The sequence below is a fragment of the Melanotaenia boesemani genome, chromosome 13 (genome assembly GCF_017639745.1).
Source record: "Melanotaenia boesemani isolate fMelBoe1 chromosome 13, fMelBoe1.pri, whole genome shotgun sequence".
Lineage (NCBI taxonomy): Eukaryota > Metazoa > Chordata > Actinopteri > Atheriniformes > Melanotaeniidae > Melanotaenia > Melanotaenia boesemani.
In genome coordinates, this window is record NC_055694.1 from 4,397,231 (window position 1) to 4,414,986 (window position 17,756).

Below are 17,756 nucleotides of genomic sequence, written 5' to 3' on the forward strand. Positions count from 1 at the left end.
TTTAGAGCAACATCTGCTCCCATCCAGACAACGTCTCTTTCAGGGAAGACCTTGCAGATTTCAGCAAGACAAGGCTGAACCACATCCTGCATCCATCACAGCAGCATGGCTTCACAGGAGAAGAGTCCGGCTGCTGAACTGGCCTGCCTGCAGTCCAGAACTGCCACCAATACACAACATCTGGAGCATCATGGAAGCAGAAATTTCAGCAACCAAGGTCCAGGACTGTAGAGCAGCTAGAATCCTGCATCAGACCAGAATGGGACAACATTCCTCTCCTAAAACTCCAGCAACTGGTCTCCTCACTTCCCAGAAGTTTCCAGACAGATGTTAAAATGAGTGTGGATGCTACACAGTCATAAGAGACAGTCAGTAGTTTAAAATAGAAAAAAACTAAAGTTTAATCTTTCAAATAGTTCTAATTCATTGCTTCTAGTTTGTTCAGAAGATGAGAAATTAAGTGTTTTATACGTATTTTTTAAGCTTTGTGTCTTCTGCATGGCTTACAACGGATATTTTAAACATTTCTACCAATGGTTTTAAATACCAAAGGAAGATTTTCTTATTAATTCATGTTATGAATTTGGCAGACATCAAGAGAATGTCTGGAAATAAGTCAACCAGAACAAATGTTTACATCAAAACCCACCGGATGTAAACTCCTAATGAAATTACTGGCCAAGTTCTTAAGTGCCTATGCTGAGTGTTCGTGGAAATTTCCAATGTCTTCTGTAAACTCGGCTTTATTGACAATAATTACCACCATGATGGACTTTTAAAAACGTGTAAGATCAGTTCATTGATCAAAGCTTTGGCTAATCTCTCCTATATAAAAATGAAGATGGATTTTTGTATATATTCATATATATTTATATGAAAACTCAAGAAAGGGACAGCTATGGCATGATAACATGTTTTGTTATAAGAATGATGCAGAAACACTTTGGGAGTCCATGCACTTACTCGTGGCCATGATAAATCATTTTATAATTTGTTTAATTTTAGCGTATCACAGTTAGGACACCAGATGAATAAGTCATGTGTCCTGTGTTTTGTAGGTGCTGCGTGCCTCCTCTGTGAGGCCAGCAATCCGAAGGGTCAAGCTCACCAACACCTCTTCCTACCAAACCTCGGAGCAGCTCTCCGATCTTCCTTGAGGCATCAGGATGTTGGAGGGTCTCGTTGCCTGGGTGCTTAACACGTACCTGGGAAAATATGTCAGCAATCTGAACACAGATCAGCTCTCCATCGCACTTCTCAAAGGTAATTATGCAAGCTTTGATTTTTCTTATTCATTTGTTTCAGATCACTTTAAATGTAAACTGTTAACCTCACTAAGTTTTGTGGAGTGTACTAGATGTTTGTGTTTTCTCTTTCTCTGCTCCTCTATGTAAAGATGAGGTTGTGTTGACTTCAAACTTGATAAAGTTTTACATTAAAGTGAATGAACTCTCTACTTTTCTTGTTGTGAAATAGTGTAAAATTGAATTTGGTGGGTCTAAATGAAAACTCACTTGTTAGTTTTGAAGGTGATGAATGAAGCATAATGTTGTTGTTCGGCATTTTCATAAAAGATTGTCAATATAAACAATATAAAGAAACATGAATGACAAAAAGCATTCAGTTTCACTTATAGTCTGGATTATTTTCCCTATGGAAAAAAACGCGGCTAGTATAAGTTCTGACTGGCTGGTAACTTTAGGAATCTACCAGCCACGCTGGCTACTGATTAAACAAAGAAAAGAAAGTTTATTTAGAGCCCTGCTGCAACTGATGGATGTTATTTTATTTGTTAGTTCCTAGTTGCAGTAAACAGTGTTAAAATGATGTATCCGTGCATCCTTAATCAATAAGTATGTAAATAAACTTTACATTTCAGGGCTGTTGATGCATCAAAATACAGAGTTGCACCTCAGTCCTTGTTTCCTTGTAAATAAAACCTTTTATATATTATCATGATATACAGAAAACACCTGGGGGGGTATGTCGCTCGACAAAGACAGGCTTACCTGAAAACATCAGACTCAAACTAGCTCCATCTCCTGATTAGGCCTCAAGTTGTTCCACAAATGCGGCTCAGCCTTATTTAATCCAGACTGACTCAAGACAGACTTGCATAGCCTCACTTGGTGCAGCACCTGGAATGTCAGAAAAGCCGTTCTCATCATCAGCACATCAGCCACTGCTGATGGATCTGTACGAAGAATACAGACACATTTTCACCAGAAACGGATATAACTGCAGCAGTGGTTATAGAGATGGCCTCGGGCTTGGTAGACCCAGGTTCAAGCCCACTGCCTGATGATTAATAATCTCATTGCTGGCCCTTGGCCTGTGGGGGTGGGGGGTGTCCCTGCGCTCCTGGGCCCGGGCCCTCTGCCCCGTCTGTCCCGGGCGGCCGGTGCCCGGGGGGGTCGGGGACTGCTGGCCTCGGCCTGCCGGGGCCGGTGCCCTGTGTCCGCGGGGCGGCTCCTGCTGGGGTCTCCTGCTGCTGCCTTCCTGGGCAGGCGAGTGGTCGTTTCTGTGGACCGGTCGGGATCTGTAGCCTACGGGGGGGCTGGTGGCCTGGGTCTCGGGACCGCTGGCCTGACTCTGGCCTCTGTTCAAGTGAGGTGGCATCTGCATGATCACTCTGCATGGTCACTCCTTCCTGAACGTCTCCACACAGTCTTTGCGTCGCCGTGTGGCCGAGTTCTCAACACATCCACACAGGTTTCTCTGCGCGTGTTCTTGAATACAGCAGTTTCACTTATATCTATTATCATATTTTTTTTCTTTTTTTTTATTATTTCTGTTCTTATTATTATTATTATTACTCCTACTCTTATTATTATTACTACTACTATTATTATTATTACTATTATTGTGATTATTATTATTGTTACTATTATCAACTAGTTGTGTAATGACCTACTGGCCAGGATGATCTTAGCTATATATGTTGCAAGTAGTATGGATTACATGGTTTTCTGTATAATGTTTTAAGTCCCCACCCGCACTCCCCACACCCTTTCTGTCCCTCTCTCTCCCCTCCCTCTTCTCTCTACTTTCTTTTCTATCTCTCTCTCTCTCTGTCCCCTCCGGTCGAGTCCAGCATTAAGAGTCTGATTTAATAAAGTTTTTCATGTCATCAAGAGGGACTTTATACATGTAGTATAAATCCCTGCTTGATAGAGTAAAATTGCCCAGCACCAGACAGCAGCCAGACAATCATTCTGTTTGCAACGATGCTGGACAAGACAGGTTAAAAAAAAAAAAAAAAAAAAAAAAAAAAAAAAAAAAAAAAAAAATCTCATTGAAGATTGATGATGGTGTTAATTAATTTTCTCTGATCTCTGTAAAGTTCTTTAAATTCTATGTTTAATGTTTTACACAAACAACCTTATCTTCTCTTTCCATTTTACTGATAAATAAACTTTAAATGTGGCTATATTAGCATTAGTTTGACACATAATAACTACATTACATTTTAATTAACTGGTTAGTTCTACTGAGCTATGTGTAAGTTAACCCCATTGACCTAATAACCACTGAGTTAAAAAAACGTCCTTACATGAAATTTAATTAAATGAGAGACTAAAATTTTATTTAAAATATCCTTTTTTTAATGTACTGTGTGTTGCAACCCATTGCATATAATATTTTAATTTTGCAATATTAAGGTCTTTATTTATTTTAGAAACAATGAACATACATGACTTGATTTTAATATTATCTTACGAGCACCGTGGTTACAGAACGCTATTTTGGGAGTCCCGTTTTGACCTGTCAGATATTCTTTGAGATGAGACTTGAACAAGCTGGACAGTTAGTCTGGTCTGGATCAGACTCACCAGCACTAGTTACCATGGTAACTCCGCTGTGACTCATTTAAGGCACGATGATGGAGCAGAACTCTCACTTTGATGAGCCAGACTTGTTGAAATAAGCAAGACTCTCCTTTAATCCTGCTTCATGGAATACCACCTCTGCTTTGGTGTCAGTTTGTAAAGACAAAAATAACTAAATGACATTTAAAAACACGCATGCAGCTCCCACTGAAATAACAGTATAATGGGTAATTATATTGTTTGTTTTTAACAGTCCTGAGTACATTCCTTGTTTTCCTTTTGTTAAGGGAATGTTTTCCAAAATGGTGACATTAGCAAAATAACTAATAAAATAATTGACTCAGCACTTATTTTGCTAAATAAAAAAGAAACTGTGTGGCTGACTAGAAGAGCAGAAATACCCACACAAACACATTCATTCATCTCTTTTTTCTCATTGAGAATGAAATTATTTGTATTTATTAGGGGCTGGTGGTTATATTTATCTAAAAGGAGACAGTACCAGTGCTACAGACATGATATGATCCTGTAAAGCCATCCTCTAACGGTTCCTCCACTGTTCTGTCAGCAACAAGCTGACGTCCACACTGTGACAGGTTCTCCTTGTTGTTGCTAAACTGGTCACTTTGCAAAAAAGCTCAGCTGTGCTGAAAGGTGACACCACCAGTTAAACTGAGATCTTCAACCCAGACACCTTGTTTATTTGTTTCTTGTGATTTCTCAGGTGCTGTAGAGCTGGAAAACCTCCCACTGAGGAAAGATGCCCTCCGAGAATTTGACTTGCCATTTGAAGTCAAAGCAGGTGAGTGTTGACCCCCTGCACAGGTATTATACACCTGTTGTCTAGTTGGAGTTGAGATCTGCTCTTACAGTAGCGTCTTATTCCTTTTTGGTTCTGTTTTCAGGAAAATTGTGCTTTAATGAATGTGATGAGTTTTTTTCCCTCCATTTTCCACTTTCATTATTACCAAATAAAGTTGATGAATGAGACTCAAGCCAAATAAATTGTCTGCATTTTAGGCTGATTGATTAGGGAGTGAGCATCACAGCGTGAATTTTTACATCTATCACACAGGGATTTTCATTTTTACATCAGATCTGACAAATTGGTGGTCCGGACTGGACCTACAGCCAAAACAGAGTTGTGATTTACAACCTTATTTAAACAGGTGCAGCTTTTGTAGTTTATTGGACAAGGAAATACACTAACCAGTTGGAAGCTAGTTAAGCCATCTCACATGATACCACTCAGCCAATCAGGTGTGTGCATTCCAGCCAGTAAACATTACAACTTTATAGTGCAGACAGATTCAGAAGTTAGTCAATTAACACACAAAAGACAAAAGGAGAGAAACAGACGACCACGTGATAAAACGACAGCTGTGGCAGAGAAAAGTTGAGAAAAAGAAGGACGTGAGTTGAGTCTGCGTCTTTATTTTCAGGTCGTGAAAAGTCTATCTTTATTTATTCATCAATTTTCTATGCGACTTAGTCCAGTTCAGGGTCATTGGGAAGCTGGAGCCTATCCCAGCAGTTAGCAGGCATGAGGCAGGGTACACCTGGACAGGTCACCAGGCCATCACAGGGTCAACATAGAGAGACAACTCACACTCACGCTCACACTCGCTCCTAGGGAGAATTTAGAGTTACGGATTAACCTAACACGCATGTCTTCGGAGGGTGGGAGGAAGCCGGAGTACCCGGAGACAACCCACGCATACACGGGGGGAACATGCAAACTCCACACAGAACGGCCACTGTTCAAACCCCTCCCCAGCCGAGGCTCGAACCAGCGACCTTCTTGCTGTCTGCATGTTTCACTCAGTGAAACATGCACTCAGACTTCATTTCATTTAGTTATTGACTCTGCTGACAGTTTTTCACAGCAGCTGAAAAACATGGAAGTTATTCTTTAGCCTGAAATTAGAAAAGAAAGGGAAAAAAAAGGACAACGTTGGAAACGAGAGAAATCATGTTAAGAAAAAATGCTTCATTTAATCAGGATGTCATATAAAGAACAAAACAGCTGTCTCAGTGACAAATAAAGAAGCTACTTGTGTCTAAACTAATGCAGTAATGAACAAAGTCTGTCAGATGATAAAAATTAGAGACCATGGTTTATTTTTGCTGTGTTGTAAGTGTTGTTCTACAGAGCTTGTCAGTAAATTCAGTGCTTCTGAACAAACCAAATTAATGTTTTTCTTCTGCTGCTCTATGCTGGAGCAGTTTTCCTCACTGTGCATGCTTCCAGAATCCAAAACTTATTTATCTACATAATAAATTTATTTATTTGTACTTCAAGAGCAGAAAAATATTTTTTCTCCTGAAAAGCCAAGACTCGAGAGAATGATGTGCAGATGAGAAAAAGCTTGGTCACTGTTGATCAGTGTGTAATTTCTACAAAGTTCTGTTAGTAATAAATTCAGTTTTCTTGTTTTGGTTGGTCTTTAACTATCGATGCATTCATTTAACATAATTTTAACCTCATATTCTGACAACTGAGGCTGTCCTGAAAAATAATGTCTGGATGTTGACTGGGATTAAAAGGGTTGAGCTTCTACAGGCATTAGAAAAAACTGGTGGATTAAAGTAGCAAAAAGTGACTTTTGAGTTTTAATGGTTAAATGAAGGGCATAAAAAAAAAAAAAAAAATTTAAACTCCAACTTTTCCAGGTCAGACGTAAACGTAAATGTCCAGGTTTTTTGCACTTAACTCATATTTCTGACTCTTTTTTAACAAGTGACTAAACAGTCTTCCATCCATTTTAAATTTCTTCTCTAGGATTCATTGGTAAGATCACTCTCCAGATCCCTTTCTACCGGCCTCACAGTGACCCGTGGGTCATCTCCATGTCTCAGCTCAACCTGATCATCGGCCCCGCCCAGCTGCAGGAGTACGATGGAGAAAAGGAAAGGGAGGAAGAGAGGGAACGCAAGAAACGCCTCCTCAAGGCTCTGGAAGACAAATTTAAAGTAGGTGAAATCTTTCCCCTGCTTGGCATCTCGCTGTGTCAACAGTAAAACTTATAGAATCGTATCACAACCGCTGATACCAGGTTCAAGTGTGTTGGCCTGTTGGAGAGGTTTGGCTTAGACATGGACCAGTGTCTCTGCATTGGGCTGGAGAGGAACTGTCACTCTGTAAATATTCTTGAGATAAAAGATCCTGGTCTTTGTTATGTTTTTAATGTGAAATGTAAAATTTTGATTAGAATCAAAGCTGCCTTTGAGGGTCTTTACTTCTTCAGATGGATTAAAAGAAAGTGATTTTAGTTTTAAAAACCGATCCTTTCTTTGTTTTGTCCTGGTTTGTCCCTTAAGATTCCTGGTGTCTTTGCATTGACTTTCCTTTAGGTTATTATTGCCAATGTTTTGAACCAGTTAGGTTTGGTTTCTGTTTGACTTTTTGTAAAAACACCGAACCACTTCTAAGTGTGCTGACGTCCTGTCACTATTACATCATCTGTATCTCTAGACTTGATACTCACCGATTTAGAGACAGAAATCTGTTCTGCTGTGGTGGTAGGTAGCTGGCCAGGCGTCCAGCAGATGTTTCACCTGCCATTTTAGTCTGCATTAAAGTAACAATTCATAACTTTCTTACTTTAAAACCTGCTGCTTCTGACTCAATTTGATGGCACAGTGACATTTATCAGGTACATTCATGGAACCTTTGTTGCTATGCAGCAGCCCAAGGCTCAGAAACCACACTACACAATTTTTTTTCTCTGTTCTGGTGCATCACTTTACTGCATTATGTCACATGCTAGCAACTGGATATCAACACACTTTTGAAGAATCAATGTGGTTGATTCTGTAAAGAAACCCAAGAGGATATTATCAGAGAAAGAGAGGAAAAGAAAGGAAGAAACAGAGGAAGAGATATATAACAAGGGTCAGCATCGGAGTGACTTTTACTGACTTGAAAGAGCTCAGAAAAGAGATAGGATGCAAGACTAAGGCTGAATTAGTCGTCGTAGGGGGCGCTAAGTTTCAAAATCTGCTGTAAACTGAAAAGTCTGGAAGTCTGGAGCTAAAGAGACAGGGGGGAGATGGAGTTTAATTTAGATCAAAATAACTGAGACTATGTCCCTGAACTGTTACCTTCTAGAGTTCTTAAAGTTTTTTTCTCTTTTATTGAAGCAGGTTTCACATTGGTTGAAGGAGAACTCAGAAAACTGTCTCAGGAGTTGAAAGTAATTCTCCAGTTTCCTCTTGAGTTGAACGGCTTGTTGCCCTCATGTGTTTATGGTCTCTTTTACTTGTAACTGCTCAGCTTTCCCAGATGAACTCATCTGTTTTGTTCTTCACTGCCAACATTTTTTATTGATGCATGCTTGTAATATATTTATGTGTTGCTTCCGCAGAGTGAGTGTGAACAGAGAGGAGAGTCGTACTGGTACTCTGTCACTGCCTCAGTTGTCACCAGGATTGTAGAAAACATTGAGGTAAGCCACCCAGCACTGCTCACTAGATCACACACTTGTACAGTTTAACATCAACAGCTGTGTGTTAGTTCAAACAACAGACACCTGCCATTTTCAATTGAAGTTGCACAATATTTCTAATTAGTAAAAAGTATCTTAACACAATCAACACCTTAGTAGCCAAGTTTTCAGTGTTTTACCCAAATATGATATAATATCTCAGAATTCTTGAAGGAAAGCTCCCTCCATTTCCCTCTTATGGATGTTCACCACAGTTGTTGTATTTGTTCCTCCTCCAGGTTTATTTCCTGTTTGGTAAACTACTTCTACTGAATTACAATCACTAGCAAATAAGCCTATAGTGCCTCCTTCTGGTGACACCACACATCCAAGTTCAGATGAAACCTAGAACATTACCGGGCCATAAACTGTCCATGCTGTTGTCCTGATTAATAAGGATCGTTATTAATTATTGTTTTACTCAGAGTTGCAAACTGAATTATGAATTTCTGCCTTATGTAGCTGAAGATCCAAAATGTGCATCTTCGATTTGAGGATGACTTTTCCAACCCAGAGAAGCCCTTTTCCTTTGGAGTTTGCATCAACAATGTTTCGGCTCAGAATCCTTCCAAAGAGTCGGTAAGTGTCGACTCAAACTGTAATTTCTTATCAGGATTATAAGAACATGCAGCTCAGTGGTTTAGTTTTGTTTTCATTTTATTTTATTTTATTTTATTTTAATTAAATTCCTTTCATTTCATTTTATTTTACTTTATTTTACAGGGCTTAAAGTATTCTGGCACAAAAACTATGGATTTAGTGGTTGAGATTCTGAACTGACTCTGAATTGCAGAAAATGAATTGAACAATGAACAATGTTAAAGTCGGAAATTACACGTATTCCTCTTCGAAAATAAGCAGGACTTGCTGCTGCATGTTTTCAGTGTTCAGCAAATTGTGACGATATACCACACTTCGTTTTCTCCGCCGAGTTAACCTGTAACATGAACGTTATCTCTGAGTGGTCTTGAACGCAGCATCCAAGCCGATGATTGTTTCACCGAAATCAGAAAAAAAATGAGAGTAAATTCATGAAGCCATGGAAAGACGTCCTAATTGACAACGGCCTTAGAACCAAATGGCGCTGGGCATGGATAGAAGAAGGGGTGGAGACGGCAAGCTTTTTGGGAGCTGGTGCCAGAAACTAAGAAAGCCAGGTAGGCCTAAGTGTTTCTGTGTTGTGCTCGAAGAAGCTGGTGTATGCAACTAGTGGCAAAAAAGTTCTATGACGCCACGAAGGAGACCCCGGCAGCAGTTCACGCTGTCCAACATACAAGTCGTTTGCCGGGAGCAACAGCTGATGTAACGGCCCCGGTGACTGATCCATGTTAAAGAGGAGAGGAGTCAAAGCCCAACCAAACAAGAAAGAAGAAATAGAACAGGAGAAAAACAACAACAAAAAACGTGTCAATGAGCGGTGGTGATTTCACTGGAGGCTTCAGTTTAGCAGTTTCTGAAGTAAACTGTATTTATTTTCTAATAATTTCTTATGCAGTTTAATCAGGTCTTGGAGCACTTTAACCTTTTTGTTGCTGTTGTTAATTGAACTGACTTGTAGTTTAGAGTATTAAATTGCATTTGTTTAATTTGTATTTTCTATAACCTAATTTGATATTGTTTTGAACAAAAACGATGGAAATGTTGTAATTTAAAATTACAATGTTACCAAACGTTCACTGTTGCTCTGTAACTGTTTTTTTTAATGAATTGCCCTTTACTAAATTAAATAATTGCTAAATGAATATTTAAATTAATTAGCCTGACTGAGTTTCACATGTCCTTATAACATTATTATCTTTACTTTCTAAAATTCACATTTAAACTGTAGGTCATCTTATGCCCTGCCAAGCACAATGCCAGAAGTTGTTAACCTATAGTGTGTATGCGTCAGATCCACTGCACCTTACTTTAAGCCCTGATTTTATTTTATTTTATTTTATTTTATTTTATTTTATTTTATTTTATTTTATTTTATTTTATTGCTAAGGTCATCTTGCTAAGATATTATGCTGCTGTTTTCATGGTGTTATGGTTGTATTTGCAGACCCAGAAGCTTCTCCGACAAAAGCAGCTCGAGATCGAAGACTTCAGCGTCTACTGGGACACACAGTGTGAAATGCTCGGGAAGCTGCCCACTAATCAGATCCAGGTTAGGAGGCCACTCAGTCTTACAGTTTGGTATTTTTTTGTTTATAGGTTTATTTTAAATAAAGTTTGCTCAAATGATAGCTAACCAGACGGAATTGTACCAACACAGAAATATGTGGCATGTTATGTTTTCAGTCAGATTAAAGTAGAAAAAGTTGCTTTCTGGTATGACATGAAATAAACTTTATTGATAACTTGGGGGTAATTGTAATGTTATATAAGGCTGTTTATGCTGATATTTAATTTGTTTCTTTCATTTTTCTTTTACCCATTATTGTTATTATTCAAATTAAAACAATTTAATTGAATGATTGATGCTAATCTGTTGATGTTAATAAATCTTGTGTTTTTCTTTAAATGTGGTTTAGTATGTCTGAGAGACAAATCACTTTTGTTCACAAAAATGAAGCACGTCTCTACTTTGTCCTGTTATAAAGAACATAATACAAACTGCTTTGGGAGTACTTCTACTACAATAATAGATTCTCTTGAATTATAAACTGTGATGATGCTCAATCACACATGAAGTGAATGCATCCAAAGTGTAAGATCCATTTCCATATGAGCAGTCTTAATTGTTTTGTTACTGCACAGGATGCAATGACCCAGTGTATGCAGAGTCGTGAGCACCAGTACATCTTTGAACCAGTGTGTGCGTCAGTGTTGCTCAGAAGAAATACCTCCAAAGAGCCTCTGAGGTCCCGACACAGCCCTCGCATTGAAGGCCAAGTTCAGCTGGAGCCAATGTCCTTACGTCTTTCACAGGTCTGTCTGAAAACCTGCTCTTTCTCAACAGTGATTCAGAAAGGTGTTCCCTTTGTGTTTGTACACTGTGATGTTAAAAGAAAAGGCAGACAGACACCTTCCAGCTAAAAGAGAGACATCCCTGACATCTGAAGTGTGTGAAATTGATCGTTGTGTTTTATAGAGGTATTTGTGAATCTTAAGTCCGGCAGTCATGTGGATGTTAATTTCTCATTATCCGCCCACCTGCAGTTAGGCCCGGAAATATTAAGGCAGTCACGCTTATGTTGTTTTTTATTTTTAAATAACAAATAACAAAAAAATCCCACCTACAGCACAGTTTAATGGTAGACTTCACTAATCAAAAATAGCAGTGTGTCCATGAACAGAGATGTTTGGAAGATTTTCTGCAGGATCTCAGGTTTGTATGTTGCTTGTTATTTAGGTCCAGTACCAGCAGATTATGGCTTTCCTTAAAGAACTGGATCGCAGAGAGAGGGGGATGCTCTACAGAATGTGGAGACCCAAAGTCCCAATTTCTGGGAAGTAAGTGAGACTTAAAAAAATAAAAAAAACTCTCACACTGGATTATGCTGCTTCTGTATGTTTCTATTAGACCTTTAAATCCATTTTGATCCTGTTGCATTGTTTTCCCTTCAGCTGTCGGGAGTGGTGGATGTTCGCCATTCAGGCTAACCTGAGTGAAATTAAGGAGCAGCGGCGTCGAGGCAGCTGGAACTTCGCTTTGCAGCGGGCCCGAGATGCACAGACCTACACCAGCCTCTACTTCTCCAGGCTGAAAGGAGTTCTCCTGAATCCACAGGAGGAGGTACCACCTGTAACCTACTGATTAATGATGCCATTAAATATGCTGTGGTGGGAAGATATTAGCAGTGTTACACTGATCTAGTCACAAAAGGTCAATGAAAGGTCACATATTGGTTTCTGTCTCACCTCTGCACCGGTGAGCAGTCACCCCATGATGTACACATGAGCTTTCTGCCCCAAATCATGAATATGCAAGCAGTTGAACTTTTCATTTTTCCCCACATACTTTGTGCCCCAAAATAAATTGGTTATCTGTTCTTTCAAACCCACAAATTTACTCATCTGTTATCTAGAGCGAGCTGGAGCGAGTGGAAGAGGAGCAGACGTTAGAGGAGCTGCACATACTCAGAGAAATTGTCCACGACTGGTTTAGAAAGCAGGAGGAGATGGCAGAGGTATGTTTGGATGATGCCTTAGAGCAGGGGTGCCCAAGTTCGGTCCTCAAGATCTACCATCCTGCAACTTTTAGATGCAACCCTTCTCCACACACTTGAATCAGATGTCATCTGCATGTCATTCAGCTCTGCAGAGGCCTGCTAACGAGCCAGTCATTTGATTCAGGTGTGTTGGAGAAGGGTTGCATCTAAAAGTTGCAGGATGGTAGATCTCGAGGACCGGACTTGGGCACCCCTGCCTTAGAGCCACAGTGGTGAGGATGAACATGGAGAGTTTCAGATGCTTCAAGGACTTCCACGTTTTCACTGTTCTCATGTGTCTCATCTTCATATGGCTTCACTTACTTTATTCCTCATTAGTCTCATTCACAGCACCTCACTGCACAATGACAAAGTAAAAACCTTCCATCCATTCCATTCCATTCCATCCATCCATCCATTCCATCCATCCATCCATCCATCCATCCATCCATCCATCCATTCCATCCATTCCATTTCACTCCATCCAACCATTCCATCCATCCATCCATCCATCCATTCCATTTCACTCCATCCGTCCATCCATCCATTCCATTTCACTCCATCCGTCCATCCATCCATTCCATTCCATCCATCCATCCATCCATCCATCCATCCATCCATCCATCCATCCATCCATCCATCCATCCATCCATCCATCCATTCCATCCATCCATCCATCCATCCATCCATCCATCCATCCATTCCATTCCATCCATCCATCCATTCCATTTCACTCCATCCGTCCATCCATCCATTCCATTCCATCCATCCATCCATCCATCCATCCATTCCATTCCATCCATCCATCCATCCATCCATCCATCCATCCATCCATCCCATCCATCCATCCATTCCATTTCACTCCATCCGTCCATCCATCCATTCCATCCCATCCATCCATCCATCCATCCATCCATCCATCCATCCATCCATCCATCCCATTTCATTTCATTTCATTTCATCCATCCATCCATCCATTCCATCCATTCCATCCATCCATCCATCCATCCATCCATTCCACCCATTCCATTCCATCCATCCATCCATCCATTCCATCCATCCATCCATCCATCCATCCATCCATCCATCAGTGACACTCTTCAGCTTCTTCTTTGTTTTCTTTTCCAGAAAGTGCGAGAGCCAAGCAGTGACCCCCAGCCTGCTCTGCCCACCACATCCATTCCAAAAAGTGGAAGCTCAGGGATGATTCAGTACCTGCAGTCTTGGTTTCCAGGATGGGGGGGCTGGTATGGAGACTCCCAGGACCCAGACAGACCTGAAGAGCTCTTACCAAGTCCATCCTCCTGGGATATCCTAGGTCAGCCACAAACTTTCAAGTGGTACCAGAGAGATGGGGCTGATTTGATATCAGCTTCAGCTAATGTTTCAGCTTTAATGAATTTTATCAGAAAAGCAATGAAAAGCAATACTCCTGAAGACTGATGTTTATTGTTTAATGCTTCTCCAGCAGAGACAGAAGACCTGTTTGACCCTCTGGAGGACTCTCACACTCTGAATACGTTCACCAGGCGAGATCATGTGTTCGCCCGGCTGGAGTTCTTACTGGAGAAGGGCGGAGTCACACTTTTCCAACAGGACAGGAGAGGCCACACGCTGCACGAGAGTGGCGTCATCCAGTTGGAGTTCTCAGGTACACTGAACTGCTGATGGCACAGATGGAAACGGAGTCTTCAACATGTTTCTGCTCAGATTAAAGTACAGTTATGTAACATAAAAACAAACAGTGATTTATTAGTTAAACAGGTGCAGCGTATGATCTGCAGGCTGTGCCATCTGACAGAGACACAGATTTTCCTTTTTCAGCTGCGTTTCTGCATTGTTTCTGAGGGAGGTCTTCATTGGTGAAGGTTTTTTTTCCCTTAGCCATAAGCAAAGACACCTCCTAAGAAGCATCCAGGTCCTGCAATGATGTAGTTTTAACATTGTGTCTTGTAATAACCTGAAATGAAAAAGCTTTCAATCTTAATGCCGCATGAGGCGTGCTGGCTTCATGCTGCTGTTAGCTAGTTTCTTCCCACAAAGAAACATAAAGCCTTGGGTAGGTTACAGTTCATGGATGTAAATTTAGCTAAATATTTACAGAATTACACTGGCTTTACATTTCGCCTTTTTTGGCTCTTGACTTCTTGCTGATAAGTGATTGACAGGGGATGTCATTTAGTATCAGTCAGAATGTGTGAAAAATCCTGGTATAGAGGTGACCTGGTTTACTACAATGGATTCAACTGAAAACTGAATATGAATTTTAATATATAGGCTTACATGTATATTTTATTAAAATATTTATTACACTATTATGAAATTTTACATGAATACTATTTTGTTATTTTTATATTTTCTCATGTACCCTCATTTGAGAAAATGTGCTGTAGATTGCTGCAGTTGTCACATTAGACTTGAATTGTCATGATTAAACTGAATTTCCTGTGAATTCTTTTCCTCAGGGGTGAAGGTAATAGTGGAGTCCCTTCCTCGCTCAGAGTCCTCCTTGCTGTCTGTTAAACTGGGCAGCTTGTTCCTGAGGGACTTGACCACTCAGGGCACCATCTTCCCAGTTCTGGTGTCTCCTAAAATGGTAAGCAGTGATGGAATAGAAGCAGGCGGATCTAAAACTACATGATGTTTCTACTCTTTACTTGGTTCTATGGTTTTAACAGTTGTCTTGTGTTGCAGGACAAAGTTGTTGTTGCTGTGAACCAGTCAGTGAGCCAGGGCAGCAGTGCTTCTGGTAAGATCTTATTCAATCATCAACTTTTCTCCCTTTCCACAGTATTTAGGAATATTTTATCTGAGCTTGTAGTCTTGTAGCAAGTTGTGACGATTGTTATTATATGTTTTTGTTGTTATTATATTACTGATTATCAATGCCATGTCAATGGTTGTATCAGCCCTGAGTCTTATCTGTTTGTATTTTTACAGTGGATATAAAAGTATTCACACCCTTTTTAAATTGACAGGTTTTTGTGATTTAACCTATAACCTGAACAAATCATTTGCAAAACAGTTTGTTGGGGAAATAATGTAAAAATAAAAAAAACAGTACAATTAGCTGATTGCACAAATGGGGACACCCTCAAAGATTTTTTTGAAGCACCTTTTGATTTAATTACAGATTTCAGTTTTCTATGGTAGAAGTCTGTCAGAGTGCTACACTTTGACTTGGCAATGTTTGTCCAATCTTCCAGCTAAAGAAAAGAAAACTCCAAAGCATGATACTGCCACCACCATGCTTTACCATGTGTGAGGGGGTCGTTTTGCAATGCAGTGTTTTTGGATTGTTTGTATATTGTTTCCTCTCACAGATTTGTTTGTTTTTTAATTACATTACACAGGTTATAGGTCACATTAAAGGTGGGAAAATTTATTTTGGTTTGATTTATTTTTTACCATTACCGAAACTTTATTTTTTAACAGGATGTGTGAACCTTCTATATCCACTGTCTTGTCACATGAAAACAGATCTGCAAAAGGTCAGGAAGCACAGCTTTTTCCAGCTGTGAAACTTGGTAGGAACAATAATAACTGGCAGCTCACTGTCTTCTCGCAGTGTGTTCTAATGTTAAGTCAGAATTAATAAACTACTCTAATTATCTCAGAAGGCTTTGATTACCAGAAAACATGATTAAACTCATCCTGCAAGATCAGTGTGATGCCTTCTATTCATGTGTTTGTAGCTTCAAAGTTTGTTCCCAAGTACGTACAGAACTGGATGTACCTCTGTTGCTGTGCTCGCTGCAGCCTTCAGAGCCAAATACTGCTGCTATTTTTTCTTTACTTTTGTTTTATATGGTACATGTGTTGTCATTTGCAAAGATACAGATAGAGTTCTGTCTTTAAATCTGAGGGTTTGTGAAAAAAATGTTTGTCCTTGTGTGTGATGGATGTTTATGATCTGAGATGTCTAATAAAGAGAAAAGGGTTTAGAACTGGCATTCTTGTACATAAAGCATTTTCAGTTTACCTCTCCATACAATCTGTAAACTGGAGCATTTTGTGTTCCTCTTTTTATTTAAAAACATTGTACAACATTCGGATATGATGTAGCACATGTGTGAAAAGAGTGAAATGAATACAAATAACAGTGATATGTGTTGTGTGTATATAACTGAGTGTAATTCAGTGCAGAATCTAACAATTCAAATATAACGATGACAACAAAAACACAAAAATGTAATAATAAAAATAATAACAAAAAATACATAATAATAATACTAAAAAGAAATTGCTGAAATAATTTCATATCCCATCCGGCATAGATCTGAGAAACCAGCCAGGAAGAGAATTAGCCAGGAAAACTGCAGTTAATTTCTTTTCTAAGAATTCAGAAATGTTCTTTCATTTTCTCCTGCCAGGATCCACGCCTCCAGTGTTTGAGATGGTGTATGAGCGTAACCCTGCGAGGTCTAAGTTTGAGAGGAGGCTGGAAGTAAGCACTAGTCCATTAAGCATCATCTACAACCCACAAGCAATAAAGAAAGTCACAGAGTTCTTCTACAAGGGAAGAGTTCACACCTCAGGTAAGAACTGAGACCTTCTGCTCTGTTTTTGGTCCGTTTAGTAGAAGATTCCTGAGATATCTCCCCAGTAAAGGATTGTCATCTTGGATGAGCAGTTTTCCTCTTCTATCCATGCTTCGTCTATTATAAAATGAATAAATCAGCTCCTGATACAAACCATGAAACCCCATCACGTCCCTTCACTCCATACTGACCTCCTCTGGGTGCCCATGTTGCCTGAGATCTGCAGCAGCAGTTTAAACTCAGTCAGTAAAGGTTTTTTTTTATCCTTCTGGACCACTGTATTCCTCTCAAGGATGCAATGTGGCACTGCCAGTCTCAGTCCAGACTCTTCTCTAATTCTGGTTCCATGATGGTTTCAGAGCAGGGGAATCCCTCTATCTTCAAGAAGCTCCTGAAGTTTGAGATCACCTGCTTTCTTATGGGACGTGGTGGGTGTTGTGTTCCACTTCTGAACCCATCCATAGTGTTTTAGCTCTGAATAAAACGAGATCAACTTGGGTGTATTTCTCTGACAACACATGCGTTTATCCAGTCAGAGCGAATCTAGCAAATCTCAACCATTACCACCTCAGACCAGTTGCCAGGTGGGTCAAACTCAGTGACACGAAATTTGGCCCAAACTGGGTCATATTTTAATTAAAACAGCTGACTAAACTGGCCGTGTTTTTCAGGTGTATTATGTTAAATGAATCATACAGAAAAATAGACATTTTAAATGCTATTGTGCAAATGACACGATAACATTTACTTTCAATGCTATGT

At 39.7% G+C, this 17,756-nt stretch overlaps 1 protein-coding gene across 5 annotated transcripts in view; it reads left to right on the forward strand.

The window, feature by feature from the left end:
• Positions 1 to 17,756, forward strand: part of vps13d (vacuolar protein sorting 13 homolog D) — a 71,170-nt gene that overhangs the window by 2,084 nt on the left and 51,330 nt on the right. For 4 of the 5 annotated variants that reach the window (XM_042002960.1, XM_042002961.1, XM_042002963.1 and 1 more), the window contains exons 2-16: positions 1,059 to 1,263; positions 4,555 to 4,632; positions 6,613 to 6,803; positions 8,198 to 8,278; positions 8,780 to 8,896; positions 10,362 to 10,466; positions 11,060 to 11,230; positions 11,655 to 11,755; positions 11,870 to 12,038; positions 12,331 to 12,432; positions 13,582 to 13,771; positions 13,922 to 14,104; positions 14,919 to 15,049; positions 15,148 to 15,202; positions 16,827 to 16,991. In XM_042002960.1, coding sequence (XP_041858894.1) covers positions 1,167 to 1,263; positions 4,555 to 4,632; positions 6,613 to 6,803; positions 8,198 to 8,278; positions 8,780 to 8,896; positions 10,362 to 10,466; positions 11,060 to 11,230; positions 11,655 to 11,755; positions 11,870 to 12,038; positions 12,331 to 12,432; positions 13,582 to 13,771; positions 13,922 to 14,104; positions 14,919 to 15,049; positions 15,148 to 15,202; positions 16,827 to 16,991 — 1,936 coding nt within the window. In that variant the 5' untranslated portion in view covers positions 1,059 to 1,166. The remainder of the gene's footprint in view (positions 1 to 1,058; positions 1,264 to 4,554; positions 4,633 to 6,612; positions 6,804 to 8,197; positions 8,279 to 8,779; positions 8,897 to 10,361; positions 10,467 to 11,059; positions 11,231 to 11,654; positions 11,756 to 11,869; positions 12,039 to 12,330; positions 12,433 to 13,581; positions 13,772 to 13,921; positions 14,105 to 14,918; positions 15,050 to 15,147; positions 15,203 to 16,826; positions 16,992 to 17,756) is intronic. The other variant, XM_042002962.1, reaches the window with a different exon arrangement.